Here is a 17,496-nt window from a genome sequence, read left to right as displayed (position 1 = left end):
CTCAATATAGTACAGAAGTTTCAAACTAGTAATAACATGTACCAAGACAGGAAAATACACAGAACATTTTAGAAAGATTTTCCAAAAAGAGCTTAATATAAAAAGAGGATTTTCAACTAAACATAAAATCAGTTAACCAAAAACATTAATCAAGAAAAACAAAAAAAGAACTTTTCTAACATGTGATGTCAAATGATATGTAATTTACTATTTGTAAAGTACAATACAATGTAAACAATTTGCCAAAACTCAACATATAAAAACCAATCATTCTGCTACTGATAGTGTGTGCCTAGGACTTACAATGTTTTTCCTCTTAGAATTAGAAAAGAAAAAACAAATGAGTTCTTAGTGAAGGCTTGAAATTTTTACAGAATCATCCACTTATAATTTAAGCAACTTCATTTCAAAACAATTCATTTTAAGTCACTTGTACTAAATATTTTCATCATGGAAGCCCAGAAAAAATCTAGTGACTTTATCTCTGGCAGAAGTACTTCAGCAAAGGAGTAAAACATTAAACAAGCTACTGGAAGGGGAAAAAACAAGCTGACACTCACCACTGCGTCAAGCTAATAGAGAGTTAATTACTTATTCTACGACTCAAGAATTCTAAACGTGGTTATGAGATTTGGAAGGGACTATTAAAACACAAAGAAAAGACTTCTAAGCATCCAAAAAACAATTTTCCTTTTATCATTTTTTTTAATCAAAGCAATGCCTCCACTAATATTGTCTGGCCAACTGCCAAAAACTCTTTAAAATATTCAGAAGGTCAACAAACATCTGCCTGCTGCCCTGGCTGGGTAGCTCAGTTGGTTAGAGCGTCGTCCCAATACACGAAGGTTGTGGGTTCAAGTCCCAGTCAAGACACATACAAGGACCAACCAAACAATGCATAAATAAGTGGAACAACAAATTGATCTCTCTTCCAAATAAAAACAACAACAAAAACAAAAAAACACCTGGCTAAATTAAATTCTTGTATTAGGAGTCAATCTGGTGACCTAGCCAGTTTGGCTTAGCAGTTAGAGAGAGCATCAACTCTTAGACAGAAGGGTTGTGGGTTCAATTCCCATTCAAGGGCACATACCTGGGTTGCAGGTTCGATGCCCAACCCCTAGTTGTAGTCATGTAAGAGGTAACCAATTGATGTGTCTCTCTCACATCAATGTTCCTCTCTCTCTCCCTTTCAAAAAAATACCAATGGAAAAATATCCTCAAGTAAGGATTAACAAAAACAAAAATCAAACCAAAAAAAGAACCTCTGGTTCTACCCATTGAGTGCCACCCAAAGCCTATACAGAATTATCCTCAAACCAACAGATTTGGAAAAGTCAGTGAGAATTTATTCCAAACTAGTCAATACATTTAACTTAGCTGAGAGAAAATAAAGCCCAGATCTGATAAAGGTGGGCTCTTTTTGGCAAGGAATCAAGTTGTGAAAAACTAGATGACATTTAGAGGTAACCTATAAAATACACAGAGACATTCTCTGATTATTAGTCCCTAAAAAGGCAAGGAAATCTCAAGTGTTAAAAGTGAAGACTGGATACATTCTCGCTGAAAGCTCAATTAAACCAACTACAAACTCCAGCAAAGTTAACTAGGTCAACTAAATTTTTGTCCCCACCCATTAGAAACAACAAACTCTGAAGTCAAGTAAAAAACTTACAAAAATATCTTACGTAGTTTCAAAAAAAAAAAATCTATTCACTCACAGTACAGGTACAGTTTTACAAATAGGATGTCTTCTATTTTTTCTTAAATTAGATTTTTAAAAGAAATTAGCAGCTTTTAGCCTACAGCAACACAATATACCAGAAATATCTTCCATTTCTTCACAAACAGGTATATGCACCTACCTACCTAAAATCAGAAAAAAGACAAGTGGAACCTAGGTACTTATATACAAAAAACCCCATTCTCATATGTTGGGAATTCACCAAGTCTTTCTCCCTTGTCCTATTTCTCAAGAGTGACATTATGCAAGGGGTTCTACTCACAGGGATACATGGCGCTGCTCAGGATCAGCTCTGGTCAGTTCTTCCTCTTCAATATCAGACTCTCCTCCTGAACTACTGTCAGTGACATCTGAATCAAATGCTTGTTCACTGCACCTCAAGTTGGCTATACCACTAGCTGTAAATCTCTCCAATTCTTCTGAAATTGAATCGCTTTTCAGGAAGTTGCTAAGTCCTTCTGAAGTGGTGGTCTCACTGGCAGCTTTCCTCAGTGCAGCTTCAGCCTTTCGAGTTAGCATCAACTGGCTTCGGGGCCTCAAGGATTCCAAGTTTGGCAGTTTACTCCAAGTTTTCTCTAAAAATCCACCCAGCTGATGCTGTATATGTCTTTCCACCTGCTTGGCTTGCACAACCTGTAAGCGCTTCTGTAACCTGCGGGCACGATTCTCAATATCAGCCTGTCGCCGCAGTAAAGCTGTTATCCTTGTGTCAGAATCTAAAGCACTGAAAAGAATGGAAGACAGGGGAGACTTTTTACCCTCTAACTTGACACCCAAGTTAGAACTGGAGTCTGTGCCAGATGATAACCTACAACTTCCTTGAAGTGCTGGCTGTTCCATGGAATTTACAGAAGATTTGTTTGCAGTGCTATTATTGCTAAATATAGTCGTGTGTTCTACATCAAGGCTTCTATGTGGAAGAGTGCAATTGGTCATACCCCCCTTCAAGTCCCCAGATTCAGATGCCACCACTTCACCCCCTTGAGAAGATGAAGTGAGAGTTCGTTTTCCACCATTGAGGGGACTGGAATTGTCATGATCAGAATGTGTTGAACTTTTAGTCAATTTCTTAGCCAACCCATTTACAGGTGCTTGTGGCAGAGCTGTCTGACCACTCGTATTCATGGTTCTAAGATTTTCTAAAGAAAACTCCAAAACTGGCTGTCTCCCCAACAGCTCAGCTCGGAGTTCATAGGACTGAGATAAGAAAGGATGAGATTTAAGGACTGTCTGCTTGCTGAAGACACCTTGCAATTTCAACGACTCCTTCGAGGAAACAGGTGTTACATCGGAGCAGAGATAAGACGCCACCAGTGGTTGCAGCTTTCCCAAGTCTTCCTTAGGATTATTCCGGAAGTCTAGACTGGGATCCTCTGCAGCAATGGCTTTTCTTTTGGTTCCGTTGGCAGCAATAAGGATGTTGGCGTTGCCGTTATTTTCGGCACTGCCAGGAGACAAAGTGGAGGACGGGGGAGCCAGTTTGAATCGGATATGGTGTGCTTCAGCTGCTGCGTCAGTGAGAGCGGGCGCCATCGCAGCCATTCAGCACAGAGAGACAGGAAGTCCAGCCTCTCCCTGTGCCGAGGCCAGTTCCACGGCCCCTTACTGCCTCCCCAGAGAACAGACTAAAAGAAAAAGAAGAAAAGGAAGTTAGAAATACAAGTACATTAGGAAACAACACACATTTTTAATACAAATACTACTTGAGGCTATAATCCAAACTCTGCTTCCCAAGTCATTTTCTGGAGACTTGAATATCCTTTGGGGGAAAGGGGAGCACACATGCACACACTCTCTGGCACAAAAGAAAGAATTCCACCCTTTTTTGTCACTTGTTACCACAGACTGAAAAGTAGCTAAAACAGAAGTTCCATTCTGAGAGAATCACAAATTATTAAAGTCAAATCACCTGCATTTAAAAAAAAAAAATCTCTTTAAATTTCTTAAAATTGGTGGATTTAAAGCAAATGAAGCAAACTAAACACCTGGCAATTAAATGGAAAATAATTAGTAAGGAACTCCCCATTCCTACCAAAAAGTTAGTATGCCAAATGTCTTAAGTCTGTGTATTTTTCTGACCAAAGTCAGTGTTTAGCAGCTTCTCATTTCTCTGCAAGATAGCTCATACTACAAGCTTAACTTATAGGTATCATACCTATAATCAACTTCCTTTCACTGTCTTCAGTACAGCCCATCTCCCAAATTAATTGCTACCCCAATACTCCCTAAAAGAATAGAGAGTTTCTCTTTCCCTCTCTCTCCCTCCCTCCCACTCTATCTGAAGATAAACAGAAACTCAGGTGAGGATTAAAAAAAAAAGTATACTATAGTGTCTCTCTCTCTCTTTCTCTTTCTACTACCCAAGACCCACATTGGCCCTATTCATTAGTGAGTTTTCTCCATAAGCAACAACGCAGGTCTAGCCACCCCTGGGGCCCACAGCAGACCATTCAGGCTTTAAAAGACTAGTAAAGCCCTGGCCTGTTTGGTTCAGCGGTTAGAGCGTCGGCCTGCGGTCCTGAGAGACCCGGGTTCGGTTCCCGCTAAGGGCGCGTACCTCGGTTGCAGTTTGTCCCCGGCCCTGGTCGGTTGTGCGGGTGGCAGCCACTCGATGTGTTCCTTTCACATCGATGTTTCTCTCTCTCTCTCTGTTCCTCTCTCTCCCTCCCACTCTACCTGAACCAAAAATGGAAAAGTGTCCTCGGGTGAGGATAAAAAAATAAATAAATAAATAAATAAAAAATAAAAGACTAGTAAGCTTTAGCCCTGGCCAGTTTGGCTCAGCAGTTAGAGTGTCAGCTCTCCTTCCACTCTATCTAAAAAAGATCAATGGAAAAATATCCTCAGGTGAGGATTAACAACTAAAAAAAAAATTACATAGCCTGGCCAGTGTGACTCAATGGTTCAGCACCGACCCATGCACCGAGAGGTGGCTTGCTGGTTTGATTCCCGGTCAAGGCACATGCTCAGGTTGTGGGCCAAATCCCAAGTGAAGGGCATGCAGGAGATGGCCAATCGATGTTCTCTCTCATTGAGGTTTCTATAGCTCTCTCTCCCTCTCCCTTCCTCTTTCTCTAAAATCAATAAAGAAAAAAATTATTTTTTATATAAAATAAAATAATATAAACAGCTGCCTTGCACTTTTCTCTAATCTGACTCCTACTGCTCTGGCAAAAGTCACCAGTAATCTCTTAATCAAAACCCAATAGTCAGGTCTCAGTCCCCAATCTATTTGACTTCTCTGAAGTATTAGGTAGTACTGACCAATCCATTCTTGAAATTCTCCTTTCCCGATGTCCTTGATACCAAGGTTCCTTATTCTGTCCTCTCCTCTCTGAGCTCACCTCCTTGGCCACAACCACTAGTTATGTATGGTGAGGCCTCTTACCACTCAGAAAAACTTGCTGAGCTGCACTAATCAACATTCCCACCTCTATGTTCCTCAAGCTCCCTACAACTCAAGATGCACTTTCTTCTTCCAATACACTTACTCCTCACCCAGATTTATTATCTCTGATAATGGTATTGGTTTTCATTTAGTAACCTAAGCTAAAAGACTCAGTCATTTGCCTCTTCATCCCCTTTATTTGGTTTGAGAGTAAAAGGAAATCTGTAAAAAACTAAGCCAGTTGTTCTTAAAAGTGTAGTCTAGCCCTGGCCCGTCTTGCTCAGTGGTTAGAGCGTTGGCCCGAAGACCAGAGAGTCCCGGGTTTGGTTCCCGCTAAGGGCACGTACCTCGGTTGCGGTTCATCCTTGACCCCAGTTGGGGTCTTGTGGGTGGCAGCCAGTCGATATGTCTCTCTCACACTGATGTTTCTCTCTCCCTCCTCTCCCTCCCGCTCAATCTAAAGATGAATGCAAAAATGTCCTCGGGTAAGAATAAGAAAAAAAAAAAATTAAAAATAAAAGTGTGGTCTATAGACTTCTTGAGAGCTCAAAGACCATTTTCAGGAGTCCACAAGATCAAAGTCATTTTCATAGTAATACTAAAAAGTATCTGCCTGTTTTAATTTGTATGTTTTTTTTTTAACTGTGTTGACATTGGCAAAGAGGGTACAAAAACAAAGCTGAGCATCAGTGCACCAGAAAGGTCATGGGTTCAATTCCCAGTCAGGGCATATACCTAGGTTACAGGTTGGATCCCTGATAGGGGTGTGTATGGGAGGCAACTGATTGATGTTTCTTTCTCACATCGCTGTTTTTCTTTTTCTCTCCCCACCTTCCCTTCTCTCTAAAATCAATAAACATGTCCTTGGGTAAGGATTTTTTAAAGTTCCATTTAATAAAGTCCTTGATTAAGTTATGAATTTTATTAAATCTCTACTTTTTAAAAAATATTCTGTGATGAAAGGGAAAGTATGCATTAAGTACATCTACTGCATTACATCTGAGAAAAAACACCTATACGACTGTGTTGCAAGATGAACTACCAGCTCTTCTCATCTAACACTATTTTTTACTGGGCATAACTATGGTTATTCAGACTTAAATAGTTAGCAGACATTTTCTTGAAAATGAACAAAGTGAACCTGTCACTTCAAGAAAAACCACTGACAATGTTTATTGCCAATTATAAAATCTGAAATTTCAAGCAAAAGTAAGTATTTTGGTAACTTGTATCCATTATCATGAACTTAACATTTTCCCCTTCCTTAAAAATGTCATTTCTAATTAAATATACTACTGCTGATATTAATGAATGTGATTTTTTGATACCATATCATGAAATGTCAACATTTGGAAGATCTGTGTAACTCAGTAAATGACCAAATGACTGATGCATGTGAGAAACTTATGCACAGGTAAAAGCAAGCTCAAGACAGACCAACAGATTTTAATCCAACAGCCATTTTCAACCCTTTTCCTCTCATGGCACACACAAGCTAATTAGCACTAAAATTCTACAGTACATTGGAAAATATATTTTGTGCCAATCTCTCTCTCTCACACGTGTACGCGCATGTACACGCTCAAACACACACACACAACAGGTATAATTTTGATTCAGTGACACTGGACAGCTATTGTTGGCTGTTGTTTCTTTTGGGGGGGGCAATCAAAGAGAAAAACAGTCAGTGCTTCTGACTAAATAGTCAGGTATTCATGTTTTAAAATTTTGATGGCACACCAGTGTGCCGCAGAACACCAGTTGAAAATCGCTGCTCTAACAGAGTACAAAAAGTTCATTGATATGTTTTTAGATTCTATATTGCAGCTAACCTTAATGAAACTACTACTTGTCAAGTTTGGGTGCAATGTCAAAAAATACCACACTTTTTCTGAAAAAACTATTAAAACACTCCTCTTTTACAACTATGTAGCTGTGTAAAGCCAGATTTTCTTTATATACAACAACCAAAACATAACACAAGAGAATGAATACAAAAGCACATGAGAACCCAGGTGTTCTCTGTTAAGCCAAACATTAAAAAGATTTGCAAAAATGTAAAACAATTGTTACTCAAAAAAAAAGTTATTTTTCATAATATGTAATGGGTTTATTTCAGAATGAATTAGTAAATATTTTTTAAATTCTTTAAGTTTCTAATACATCAATTATTGATAATCTCCCATACCCTATAAAAGCTCTTTGTGGTTGTCTCAACACGTTCTAAGAGTGAAAGGGGGCCTTAAGACCAAAAAACTTGTAAACCAAGGAACTAAAAGCAACCTCTTCCCTCCTTTAAAAAAAAAGAGGACAACTTCCAATTTCGTCGAACTTTTTAATCTTTAGATTAATACCAACATAGGATGTCTTTTTTCCGTTTATTTTCAGATTGGGGTAGGAGGGGCATCGATGTGAGAGAGAGACATCAATCAGTTGCCTCCTGCGTGACCCCGACCAGGGCTGGGGACCAACAGCAACCAAGGTACGTGGCCCTTGACCGGAACTGAACCCATGACTCATTGGTCCACGGGCTAAAGCTCTAACTGCTGAACCAAACTGGCCAGGGCAGGAGCTTATGAGTTTTATCCTTATCGACTTTCTGGCATATGGCATTCTATATAATATGAACTGTTCTATGTCCGCTTTTTCTATTTCTGATTTTAAAGTTAATAATAATTCCTAATGTAATTCCAGCTAATTAATGAAGAAAATATAGAAGTATAGTATAATTCTTTTCTAACACTTAATACAATATCTAGGTAACCAAAAAATAAATAAATAAATTTAAATATAAATAATTCCTAATGTAGTATAAATGGCAGTGCTATAGACCAATAGAGAGATCAACCAATGCAAAATATGTTGTCAGTTTTATAGTACAAAGCATTTTCTCCCATAAACAAAAATCATTATCAGATCTTTCCCATCAATCCAATCTCTCCTCTTTTGAACTGATAGCAATACATTATTGATACTAGCAATGCAAGGAGGAACATTATCAGTGCCAGATGAATAATACAAGATGTGAGAAGAGTAGTTGTAGCCTACTACTCAAAAGCACTATATAGTAAGTCGCAGCAATGGCAGGAAACAGTCTCACTCTGGGGACCCAAGCAAGGACACAGATGTTACACAGCTTACACAAAACTTACTCAGGAAAACCCAGGCTCACCCAGCACACATAAAAGAGGGTCATAATTAATATCACACTACAGAAATACTTAAGCAGTAAATATTCCATCACTATTTTAGAATTATTCAATTCTTTCAAGTTCACAACTTAAAGGAAAATTTGCTGGCTCAAATCCCATATCTTTCAAGATTTCGCTTACCCTGTGAAAGTACATCTGTGAACTAGACATTAATCACACATATCTCAAAGGCAATGAGTTTATTTTGTTTACACATTCTCTCCGTGCTCTCAATATCCCCACAGGATGCACTGCAAAGAGTAGTTACTAAAACAATCATCTAAATATGTAGAGAGGGGTAAAAGCAACCTCTTCAGAAGGAATTCCATCCCTTACTCCTAAATCTTTTTTAAATCATCTTCCTTAGTTGACTTGTAATGCCACGCTAAGATTCAGTATTACCACCAAAGGCATTCACAGACTAGAGGAACAGGTCCAGAGGTCCATACTCATTTAAATTAACTATTCTGTTCCCTCCATTTCCTCATCTAGTGCCTGACACAAACACCCATTATTTGCACTATTATAATAACCTTTAGACTAAAAGCAAATATAAAAATAAATTTCTATGAGACTTCTCAATGCACAAGTGAAATATAAAGTAAATATTTCTATAAAATGTCACTGTACTTGAAGACTTTTCACTTAGGGGAAAAAAGCACATAAATGACGTGTCAAATCTAGTTAGCTAGCACTCAATATTAGTTGTTTTTGGGGTTTTTTCCCCCATTTTTTTGTTCAGGTAGAGTGGGAGGGAGAGAGAGGAACAGAGAGAAACATCGACGTGAAAGGGACACATCGAGTGACTGCCACCCGCACAACCAACCAGGGCCAGGGACAAACTGCAACCGAGGTACATGTCCCCAGCGGGAACTGAACCCGGGTCTCTCCGAACCGCAGGCAGATGCTCTAACTGGCCAGGGCTCAATATTAGTTTTAATTGCCATAAATCATCACCTAAGCTTAGGAATTTTAAAAGTATTTTTGCTGGCCCCGGCCAGTCTGGCTCAGCAGTTAAGAGCATCGGTCTGCGGTCCAGAGAGACCCAGGTTTGGTTCCCGCTAAGGGCACGTACCTCAGTTGCAGTTTGTCCCTGGCCCTGGTTGGGTTGTGCGGGCGGCAAACACTCAATGTGTCCCTTTCACGTCAAAGTTTCTCTCTCTCTCTCTCTCTCCTCCCCTCCCACGCTATCTGAACAAAATATGGAAAAATGTCCTCAGGTGAGAATAAAAATATATATACATATGTATATGTATATATATTTTTGCTGTATGTCTAGATTTACTTTTTTTTTTTTTTTTTATCCTCACCTGAGGACATTTTTCGATATTTTGTTCAGATAGAGGGAGAGGGAGAGAGAGAGAGAGAAACATCGACGCGAAAGGGACACATCAAGGGACACATCGAGTGGTTGCCACCCACACGACCCAACCAGGGCCGGGGACAAACTGCAACCGAGGTACATGCCCTTAGCGGGAACCGAACCCGGGTCTCTCCGGACCGCAGGCCGACGCTCTAACCGCTGAGCCAAACCGGCCAGGGCTAGATTTACTTTTAATATTTCACGTTTGTGATAAAGAGAGCAAACCAAATGCCCAACAATTTAAATTATGAAATATCCATACAATGGAATATTATGCAACCATAAATAACAATGCAGAGCTACATCTACTGACATGAAAAAGCTCCTGTGCTTCACTGTTAATTTTTTTAAAACAAGCCCTGGCCCATTTGGCTCAGCATTTAAAGCGTCAGCCTGCGGACCAATGAGTCGCAAGTTCGATTCCAGTCAAGGGCATGTACTTCAATAGTGGTTCAACCCAGGCCCTGGTCAGGGTCCTGCTGGATACAACCAGTCGATGTGTCTCTCTCACATCGATGTTTCTCTCTCCTTCTCTTCCTCTCTCCCACTCTGTCTGAGATAAATGGAGAAGTATCCTCGGGTGAGGACTAAAACAAAAAAAACAAAGGTGTCACAACAAAATAAGAACTATGACCCCATTTTTATTTAAAAAGTAGGTGGTAAGATTCTCTGTCTTGTGTTTTCTGGCTTATGTAATGTCGCTACCATAAACATGTTATTACTTATATAATAAAAGAGAAGGAAACAAAAAGAAAATAATGCAAATTTTTAAATAGCCAAAAATCTGAGTAAGGCAAAATGTCATAGTAACTGTTAAAATTTAACATACTCAGCAAAAATGTTGATTAAAACAATTATTCCCATACCACTTGAATCCCAAAAGCTTCACTCTCCAACAATTTAAAGCAAAGAAAGACTGTCAAACTTAAGCAGTTTTACAAAAACAACACAATGGCTTATAATAAATCACCTTTCTCCAAAGAATACAAAGTATTAAAAACTATAATTAGTTTGTTAATCCAGATAGCAATCTGAGCAGTAGGTTTCAGGCTGGGATTATAATTTCCAATTTACTGGTGGGGACAGACAATAAAGTTATAGTGTACACTCAAAATTAGAAACCTAAAATATCCCAATTTTTAGTTCATCTAATATACTACAATCTGACAAATGCAGATGAAACTAATATAGTTGCTGTCACTGATATAAGTTAAAATTCTCCAGTAAATTTAAAGAGACGAAAGAAAGGATCTATCTGCTATAAAAAGGTTGGGCTAGGTAATTAATGGTTTCCCTACCATTTCCAAGGAAGTATTTTTGGGGACTGGAAAATGTCAAATGGGTTCAGCAGGCAAACACATTTGGGAAAAACTTCCCTGATGGAGATGGAGATCCACAATGTACTCCACCATACTGAATACGCAAATATTTGCCTTTACCAAACTTATTTAACAAATAAACACTTTTTTCCCATTACACCTATTAATAATATCTTGCAGAACACTGTTTTGAGGGATACAAGTTGGAATGAAATCAAATATGTGACTTCTAGGTTTATGATTCTATTATTTTAAATTACAGTATAGGTTCAAGGACAAACATCTACCTAACACAAGTAGCACTTGGGAAGCAAAAACATAACCCTAGGGCAGAGTTTGTCAACTTCAGCACTATTGACATCTTGTGCTTAATAACCTTCTGCTGTAGGGGAGGAAGGTCTCTCCTGTGCACTGTAGGACGTTTAGCAGGATCCCTGGTTTCCATCCACTAGATGCCAGTTAACACCCTTCTACAAATTATGACAACCAAAAATGCCTCCAAACATGTCAAATGTTCCACAGGGGGAAAATATCACACCTCCCAATTGAAAAGTACTGCCTAGAGACACAGTGTCTATATCTATATCTTTATGTCTATCTCTATAGATAAACATAAAGATATCTTCTTTCCAGAAAGCAAAACACCTGGCTGTTTCAAATACTGCAAGACAGAACTAATTCCACACCTACAAATGAAAACTTTGCCTTATTCCTCATTAGTTTCCAAGACAGGACTCCCAATTACACAAAAATAAACTGGCAGCGTCCACCTTGTAAAAATGTTGATAAGCTGCAGAAACCCAAGGGGAAGGGTTTGGTCAGTTGGCTGGCCAATCACCACACTTTCACTGGAAACAGAAGCAAAAATCAGATGGGGAAGAAAAGTGTGTCCATAATGTGGCTTCTACTAACCTCTTTCCCCATTACCTCACTACTCTGCACAAAGGAACAAAAGAGAAGGAGGAAGGATGGTTAGGGAAGTATCCATGAAGTTGTCAAATGTCAGCTAAAATTTGAAAATTAGCTAAAATGTCATTATGTAAAAGTCTAGGGCAAGAGAATGGTAACATGACATTCTAGTGAGAGGAAATAGTATGGGAAAAGGCAAGGCTATGGGAAAACAGGACATCCTGGAGGTTAAAAGAAATGATTAATTTGCTTGAAATATAAAGTTAACATAGGAAACAGTACACAAAAAGGTGGAAAAGCAGTTTGAAGCCAGATCATTAACAGATAACCTTAAATAGTCAGCCTTTACTCAGACTTAAAGGCAGCAGAATGTCATTACAGGTTTTTCAAATGGGGAGTGACACCCCATAACTGTGCTTTACCCAGACCACTTGGGTAGGATGTATTCAAAGAAAATAAAAAGGCAAAGAAGAGTCCTGGCCAGTTTGGAGCATCAGCTGGTGGACTAAAGAGCGCAGTTTTGATTTCTGTCAAGGGCACGTACCTCGGCCCTGATCGGGGTCGTGCGGGAGGCAACCAATTGATGTGCTCCTTTCACATCAATGTTTCTCTCCCCGCAATCCCCACTCTATCTGAAGATATTTGAGAAAATATCCTCAGGTGAGGATAAACAAAAAAAGGCAAAGAAGAGTCCAGCTGGTGTGGCTCAATCGTGGCTCAATCGTGGCTCAGTGGATCGAGCACCATCCATGGACTGAGAGATCCCAGTTCAATTCCCCTTAGGGGAACATGCCAGGGTTGCGGGCTCAATCCCCAGTAGGGGGTTGTGCCAATTGATGCTTCTCTCTCACAGAAATGTTTCTATCTCTCTTAAAAAAAAAAAATCAGTAAAACCATATTTAAAAATAAATACTTAAAAAGGGAAAGAGGAATGCAATGAAGAAGCTACTGCAATAATCCAAACAGGATGCAACAGGAACTTCAACTAAAGTGGTCACCACAGTAGTATGGTCAAAGTCTCCTCCAAGTTTCAATCGAGAAATTGGAAGGGGCTAGAGTTTGCATAAGGGCCAAATAATTGACACAAACATTAACTTAAAGGCTCTTAAGGACAGGAGAAAAAGCGTTCTTTTTCTTCATAACTTTGTCTTTTTTATGATGAAATCCTTCCATTTACTGCTCATATAAAGCTGTTCGGGTGTGGTATATCCTCTCTATTCTTTTTTCTTTTTTTTTAATTTTATTTATTTTTTTTATCCTCACCCGAGGACATTTTTCCATTTTTTGTTCAGATAGAGCGGGAGGGAGGGGGAGAGAGGGAGGGAGGGAGGGAGGGAGAGAGAGAGAGAAACATGGACGTGAAAGGGACACATCGAGTGGCTGCCACCCACAGGACCCAACCAGGGCCGGGGACAAACTGCAACCAAGGTACATGTCCCTAACGGGAACCGAACCCAGGTCTCTCTGGACCACAGGCCGATGCTCTAATCGCTGAGCCAAACCGGCCAGGGCTATCCTCTCCATTCTTAACACTACAACCCAAACACAGCCAGGAGCTCATCAGCTCACACCTAAATCATAGCAGCTTCCTGGCTGATAGTTCAGTCCTCCAATCCATTCCGTATCTTTTTATCACCTCACCTCTCTACTCCAGAACAGCTTCTAGTGCCTTTTTCACAAGCCAAAATTCTCCAAGACGAAACTGAAAACAATTATCAGAGCAAGTTCGTCAGGTAGCATGGACCTAGAACTTCCTCCAAATTCAAGCACCACAATCTCTGCCTAGGGTACTGCTTCTACCTGGAAGGCCCTTCTACCATTTAGGCCCAGAACTTAATTAATCTTTCAGTACATAACATCTCCACAGAAACCTTTCCATACTATTCAGATTCACATTGTTTTCTTCCTGCTTAAATTGTACAATGGACTTCAAGTCACCATCACTCAATTCAAATTATTTGAATGTTCCCTAATTGTCAATTTATTAATTCTATTTCCAAAATAGGCAGTGTTCTTTAGCATCCTTCTCTTGAATGCTCACTAACTATCTAGAGCTTAGTACACTCTAAGCACTGTAGCCACTTATTGACTGAACTGAAGTAGTCAAAACACTCTTGGTGAGGCAGGACTTCAAATTTTAAAAATTTTGCTAAGCAGAGAAAGATAAGGGAAGTCCAATCAAGAAACCAACAATCAAAATAATGGGAAAGGAAATGAGAGATGATCCACAGAACAATTTGGATGAGCCAAAAGGTAAAATGTACAGCTTCTCAAGAGAAAGGAGGAAAGCAGCTATGTTTACAGTGATTTGTGATAAAGCACTAAAAACTACATTACGGGACACACTGGAAAGTATTTTTTTTTTTTTAAATATTGGGTGATAGTTTTTAAATTTTATTTTATTATATTTATTTATTTATTTTTATCCTCACCCGAGGACATTTTTCCATTTTTTGTTCAGGTAGAGTGGGAGGGAGAGAGAGGAACAGAGAGAGAGAGAGAAACATCGATGTGAAAGAAACACATCGAGTGGCTGCCACCCGCACAACAGACCAGGGCCGGGGACAAACTGCAACCGAGGTACACGCCCTTAGCGGGAACCGAACCCGGGTCTCTCAGGACCGCAGGCCGACGCTCTAACCGCTGAGCCAAACCGGCCAGGGCTGGAAAGTATTTTTTTGTTTTGTGTTTTTGTTGCAGATGTTTCTCCTTTTTTACCCCATTGACACCCTCCTCCCCATTCCCCAACCCTGTCCCCGGCTTTGTTGCCCACGTCCATTGGTTATTCATACATGCATATAAATTCTGTGGTTTATCTCTTCCCTTCCCCCTCTACCCCCTCTTCTGAGGGTTGTCAGTCTGTACCCTACTTCCACGTCTCTGGGTCTACCCTATTCCTCAGACTGTTATGTTCATTATATTCCACAAATAAGTGAGATCACGTGGTATTTGTCTTTTACTGCTTGGCTTGTTTCGCTTAGGACAATACTTTCCAGGTCCCTCCATATCGTCTCAAAGGATAAGAGATCTTTCTTTCTTACAGCTGTATAGTACTCTATTGTGTGTATGTACCACAGCTTTCTTATCTATTCGTCTACTGATGGACACTTGGGCTGTTTCCAGATCTTAGCTATTGTAAATAGTGCTGCTATGAACATGGGGGTACATATATTCTTTCTGATTAATGTTTCAGGCTTCTTAGGGTATATTCCTAGAAGTGGGATCACTGGGTCAAAAGGCAATTCAATTTTTAATTTTCTGAGATAACACCGTAGTGTTTTCCATAGTGGATGCACCAGTCTGCATTCCTACCAGCAGTGTACTAGAGTCCCCTTTTCTCCACACCCTCACCAACACTTGTTGTTTGATGATTTGTTGATGGCGGGGAAAGCATTTCTTTTACATGGAGACAAATGTAGGTATGTTATGAAATATAATTGGGAATGGGAGGCATAATTTTTATTACAAAACAAAGAAATAATGTAGACCTCACCACTCCAGTCCCTAACACTTCCCTATGCCAACAGGGCTTAACTGAAAAAGTTTTATAATTAATAAGGAAATCATAGCTCTGACTGGAGATTATTATTGTAATTGCTGCTCACTAACACTAACTGACCTTTCACTATGTCAGTTACTATGCTAAGTGTTTTACACGTGTTCTCATTTATCTTCACAATAACACTGTAGGCAAGTACTCTTATTCTCATTTTATAGGTGAGGAAACTTGACATTCAGAAGTGATGTGTCCAAGATCACATCACTCCTAAGCTGTGGAAGCAGGATTCCAATTTAAATCCCTAATTCTAAGTAATTTAAGAATTATACTAAGTAATTTAAGGCTAGGTTTAAATTGAAAGGGCCTTAACTGCTAGACACTAGATTCCAAATTTTAGTCTTTAGAGGAAAGTTGATGAGAGAATACCAACTGATTATCTCCAATAAAGATTTTATTAAAATGCCTATAACATTTTTTTCTTTATTGATTTGTTAGAGAGAGAGAGAAAGGGAGAGAGAGAAACATCGATGAGAGGGAACATCGACTGGCCGCCTCCTGCATGCCCCCCACAACTGGGGATTTGGCCCACAACCAGGGCATGTGCCCTGACTGGGAATCGAACCAGCGACCTCTTGGTGCATGGGTTGACGCTAAACCACTGAGCCACACCAGCTGGGCTAAAATGCCTATAACAATAAAAGCACCCAACTAAGTGTCTACAATGATGACAAAGACCAATAAAGACAGATACTATTATGTGATCAGGAAATCCTGGGGGCCATTTTAGGGTGAACAGGTTGAGAGTGGGTGAAGTCATAGAAGGCTTCCCAGAGGGAACAACACCTAAGTTGAAACCTAAAGAAGATGTAAGGTCCAGCATCATCCATACTGCTACTTCAACTATCCCATATCCAAAACCCATTCCATGCCCCCAACACCAAATTCAAAACCAATCCCTGCCCTATGTGATTTCAATCCCTATGTGAATGATTCCTAATCCCAATCATTGATGTCCTAATCACAGATACCTCATTTAAACATAGACTAATGCCAGACACAAATAACAGAAAGACTGCAGTTCTTGATCTAATGTGAAGGCACTAAGAAGTATAACAGTTTCATTAATGCAAAGATAGAAAATAGGTGCAAAGGAAAACTCAGATAATAAAGCACTGTGTTTTGCCTGAAGAGATCAAGGAAGGCTTCCAGAAAGATGACATTCTGGCTTAATTTTTAAGGCTGAGTAGGGAGAGTTCAAAATAAGTAGGATAGGCACATTCACTCCATCCTTAATGCCACTGCCTTAATTCAGAACCTAATTATGTACTACAGTAATCCAGGCAGTAATGATCTGCTAACCTTTCTTTCTTCCTATCTCGGCAAGCTTTCAGTCTAGCATTCACTAACAAAATGACTATTAGAAAAAAAGGAGGGGGAGGGAAAGAGGGGAGCAGGGAGGGAACATAAATCTGACCATATTCTCCTCCTGCTTAAAATTCTTCAGTGACACTTAGGGTAAGGATGAATCCATGCTCCCCATACAGCATATAGACCCCTTTTTTATACTCAACTTCATTTCCAACCTGTCCCCACTCGAAGCTTCCCGAATCATATAGTTCCAAGCTCTTCTATGCCCTTGCACCTTTGCTCATGCTACTCTTTCTTCTCCAAGATCACATCTTTCTAGTATTCCTCATTCATTCCAAGTTGAGTTAGGGGTCCCTCTCTCTCCAGGTTCTTACCTGCACCCCCATGACACCTTGGGCAACAGCTCATAATGTAATGTCAACTCTCAATTTTGTTTTTCTCTTCCTTCCCTAGACTGTATACTTCCTTAAAAAGGGGTTATGGTTTGTTTTATCTTTATCCCCTACAGGTAGCACTGGGCCTGGTAGACAGTGGACCAATATATGTTAGTTAAACTGAGGATTCAATATTGAATACATCAGCTGGAGATCCATTATAAAGTTAAAGGGGATGTCTGATCATAAAGTTATAAGGACCTAACAAGAAGCTGGCACCACCTAAATCTAGGACAGGAAACTTCATCTACCTCAATTCAAGTTCCAGTCATTTATACTGC

At 39.7% G+C, this 17,496-nt stretch overlaps 1 protein-coding gene across 2 annotated transcripts in view; it reads right to left on the bottom strand.

The window, feature by feature from the left end:
• Positions 1-17,496, bottom strand: part of KANSL1 (KAT8 regulatory NSL complex subunit 1) — a 196,169-nt gene that overhangs the window by 137,208 nt on the left and 41,465 nt on the right. For both annotated transcript variants that reach the window (XM_036268959.1, XM_036268960.1), the window contains one exon: positions 2,007-3,369. In XM_036268959.1, the coding sequence (XP_036124852.1) occupies positions 2,007-3,286 (1,280 nt within the window). In that variant the 5' untranslated portion in view covers positions 3,287-3,369. The remainder of the gene's footprint in view (positions 1-2,006; positions 3,370-17,496) is intronic.

Source organism: Molossus molossus, unplaced genomic scaffold, assembly GCF_014108415.1.
Source record: "Molossus molossus isolate mMolMol1 unplaced genomic scaffold, mMolMol1.p scaffold_m16_p_19, whole genome shotgun sequence".
Taxonomy (NCBI): Eukaryota; Metazoa; Chordata; class Mammalia; order Chiroptera; family Molossidae; genus Molossus; species Molossus molossus.
This window is presented reverse-complemented; position numbering and strand designations above follow the sequence as displayed.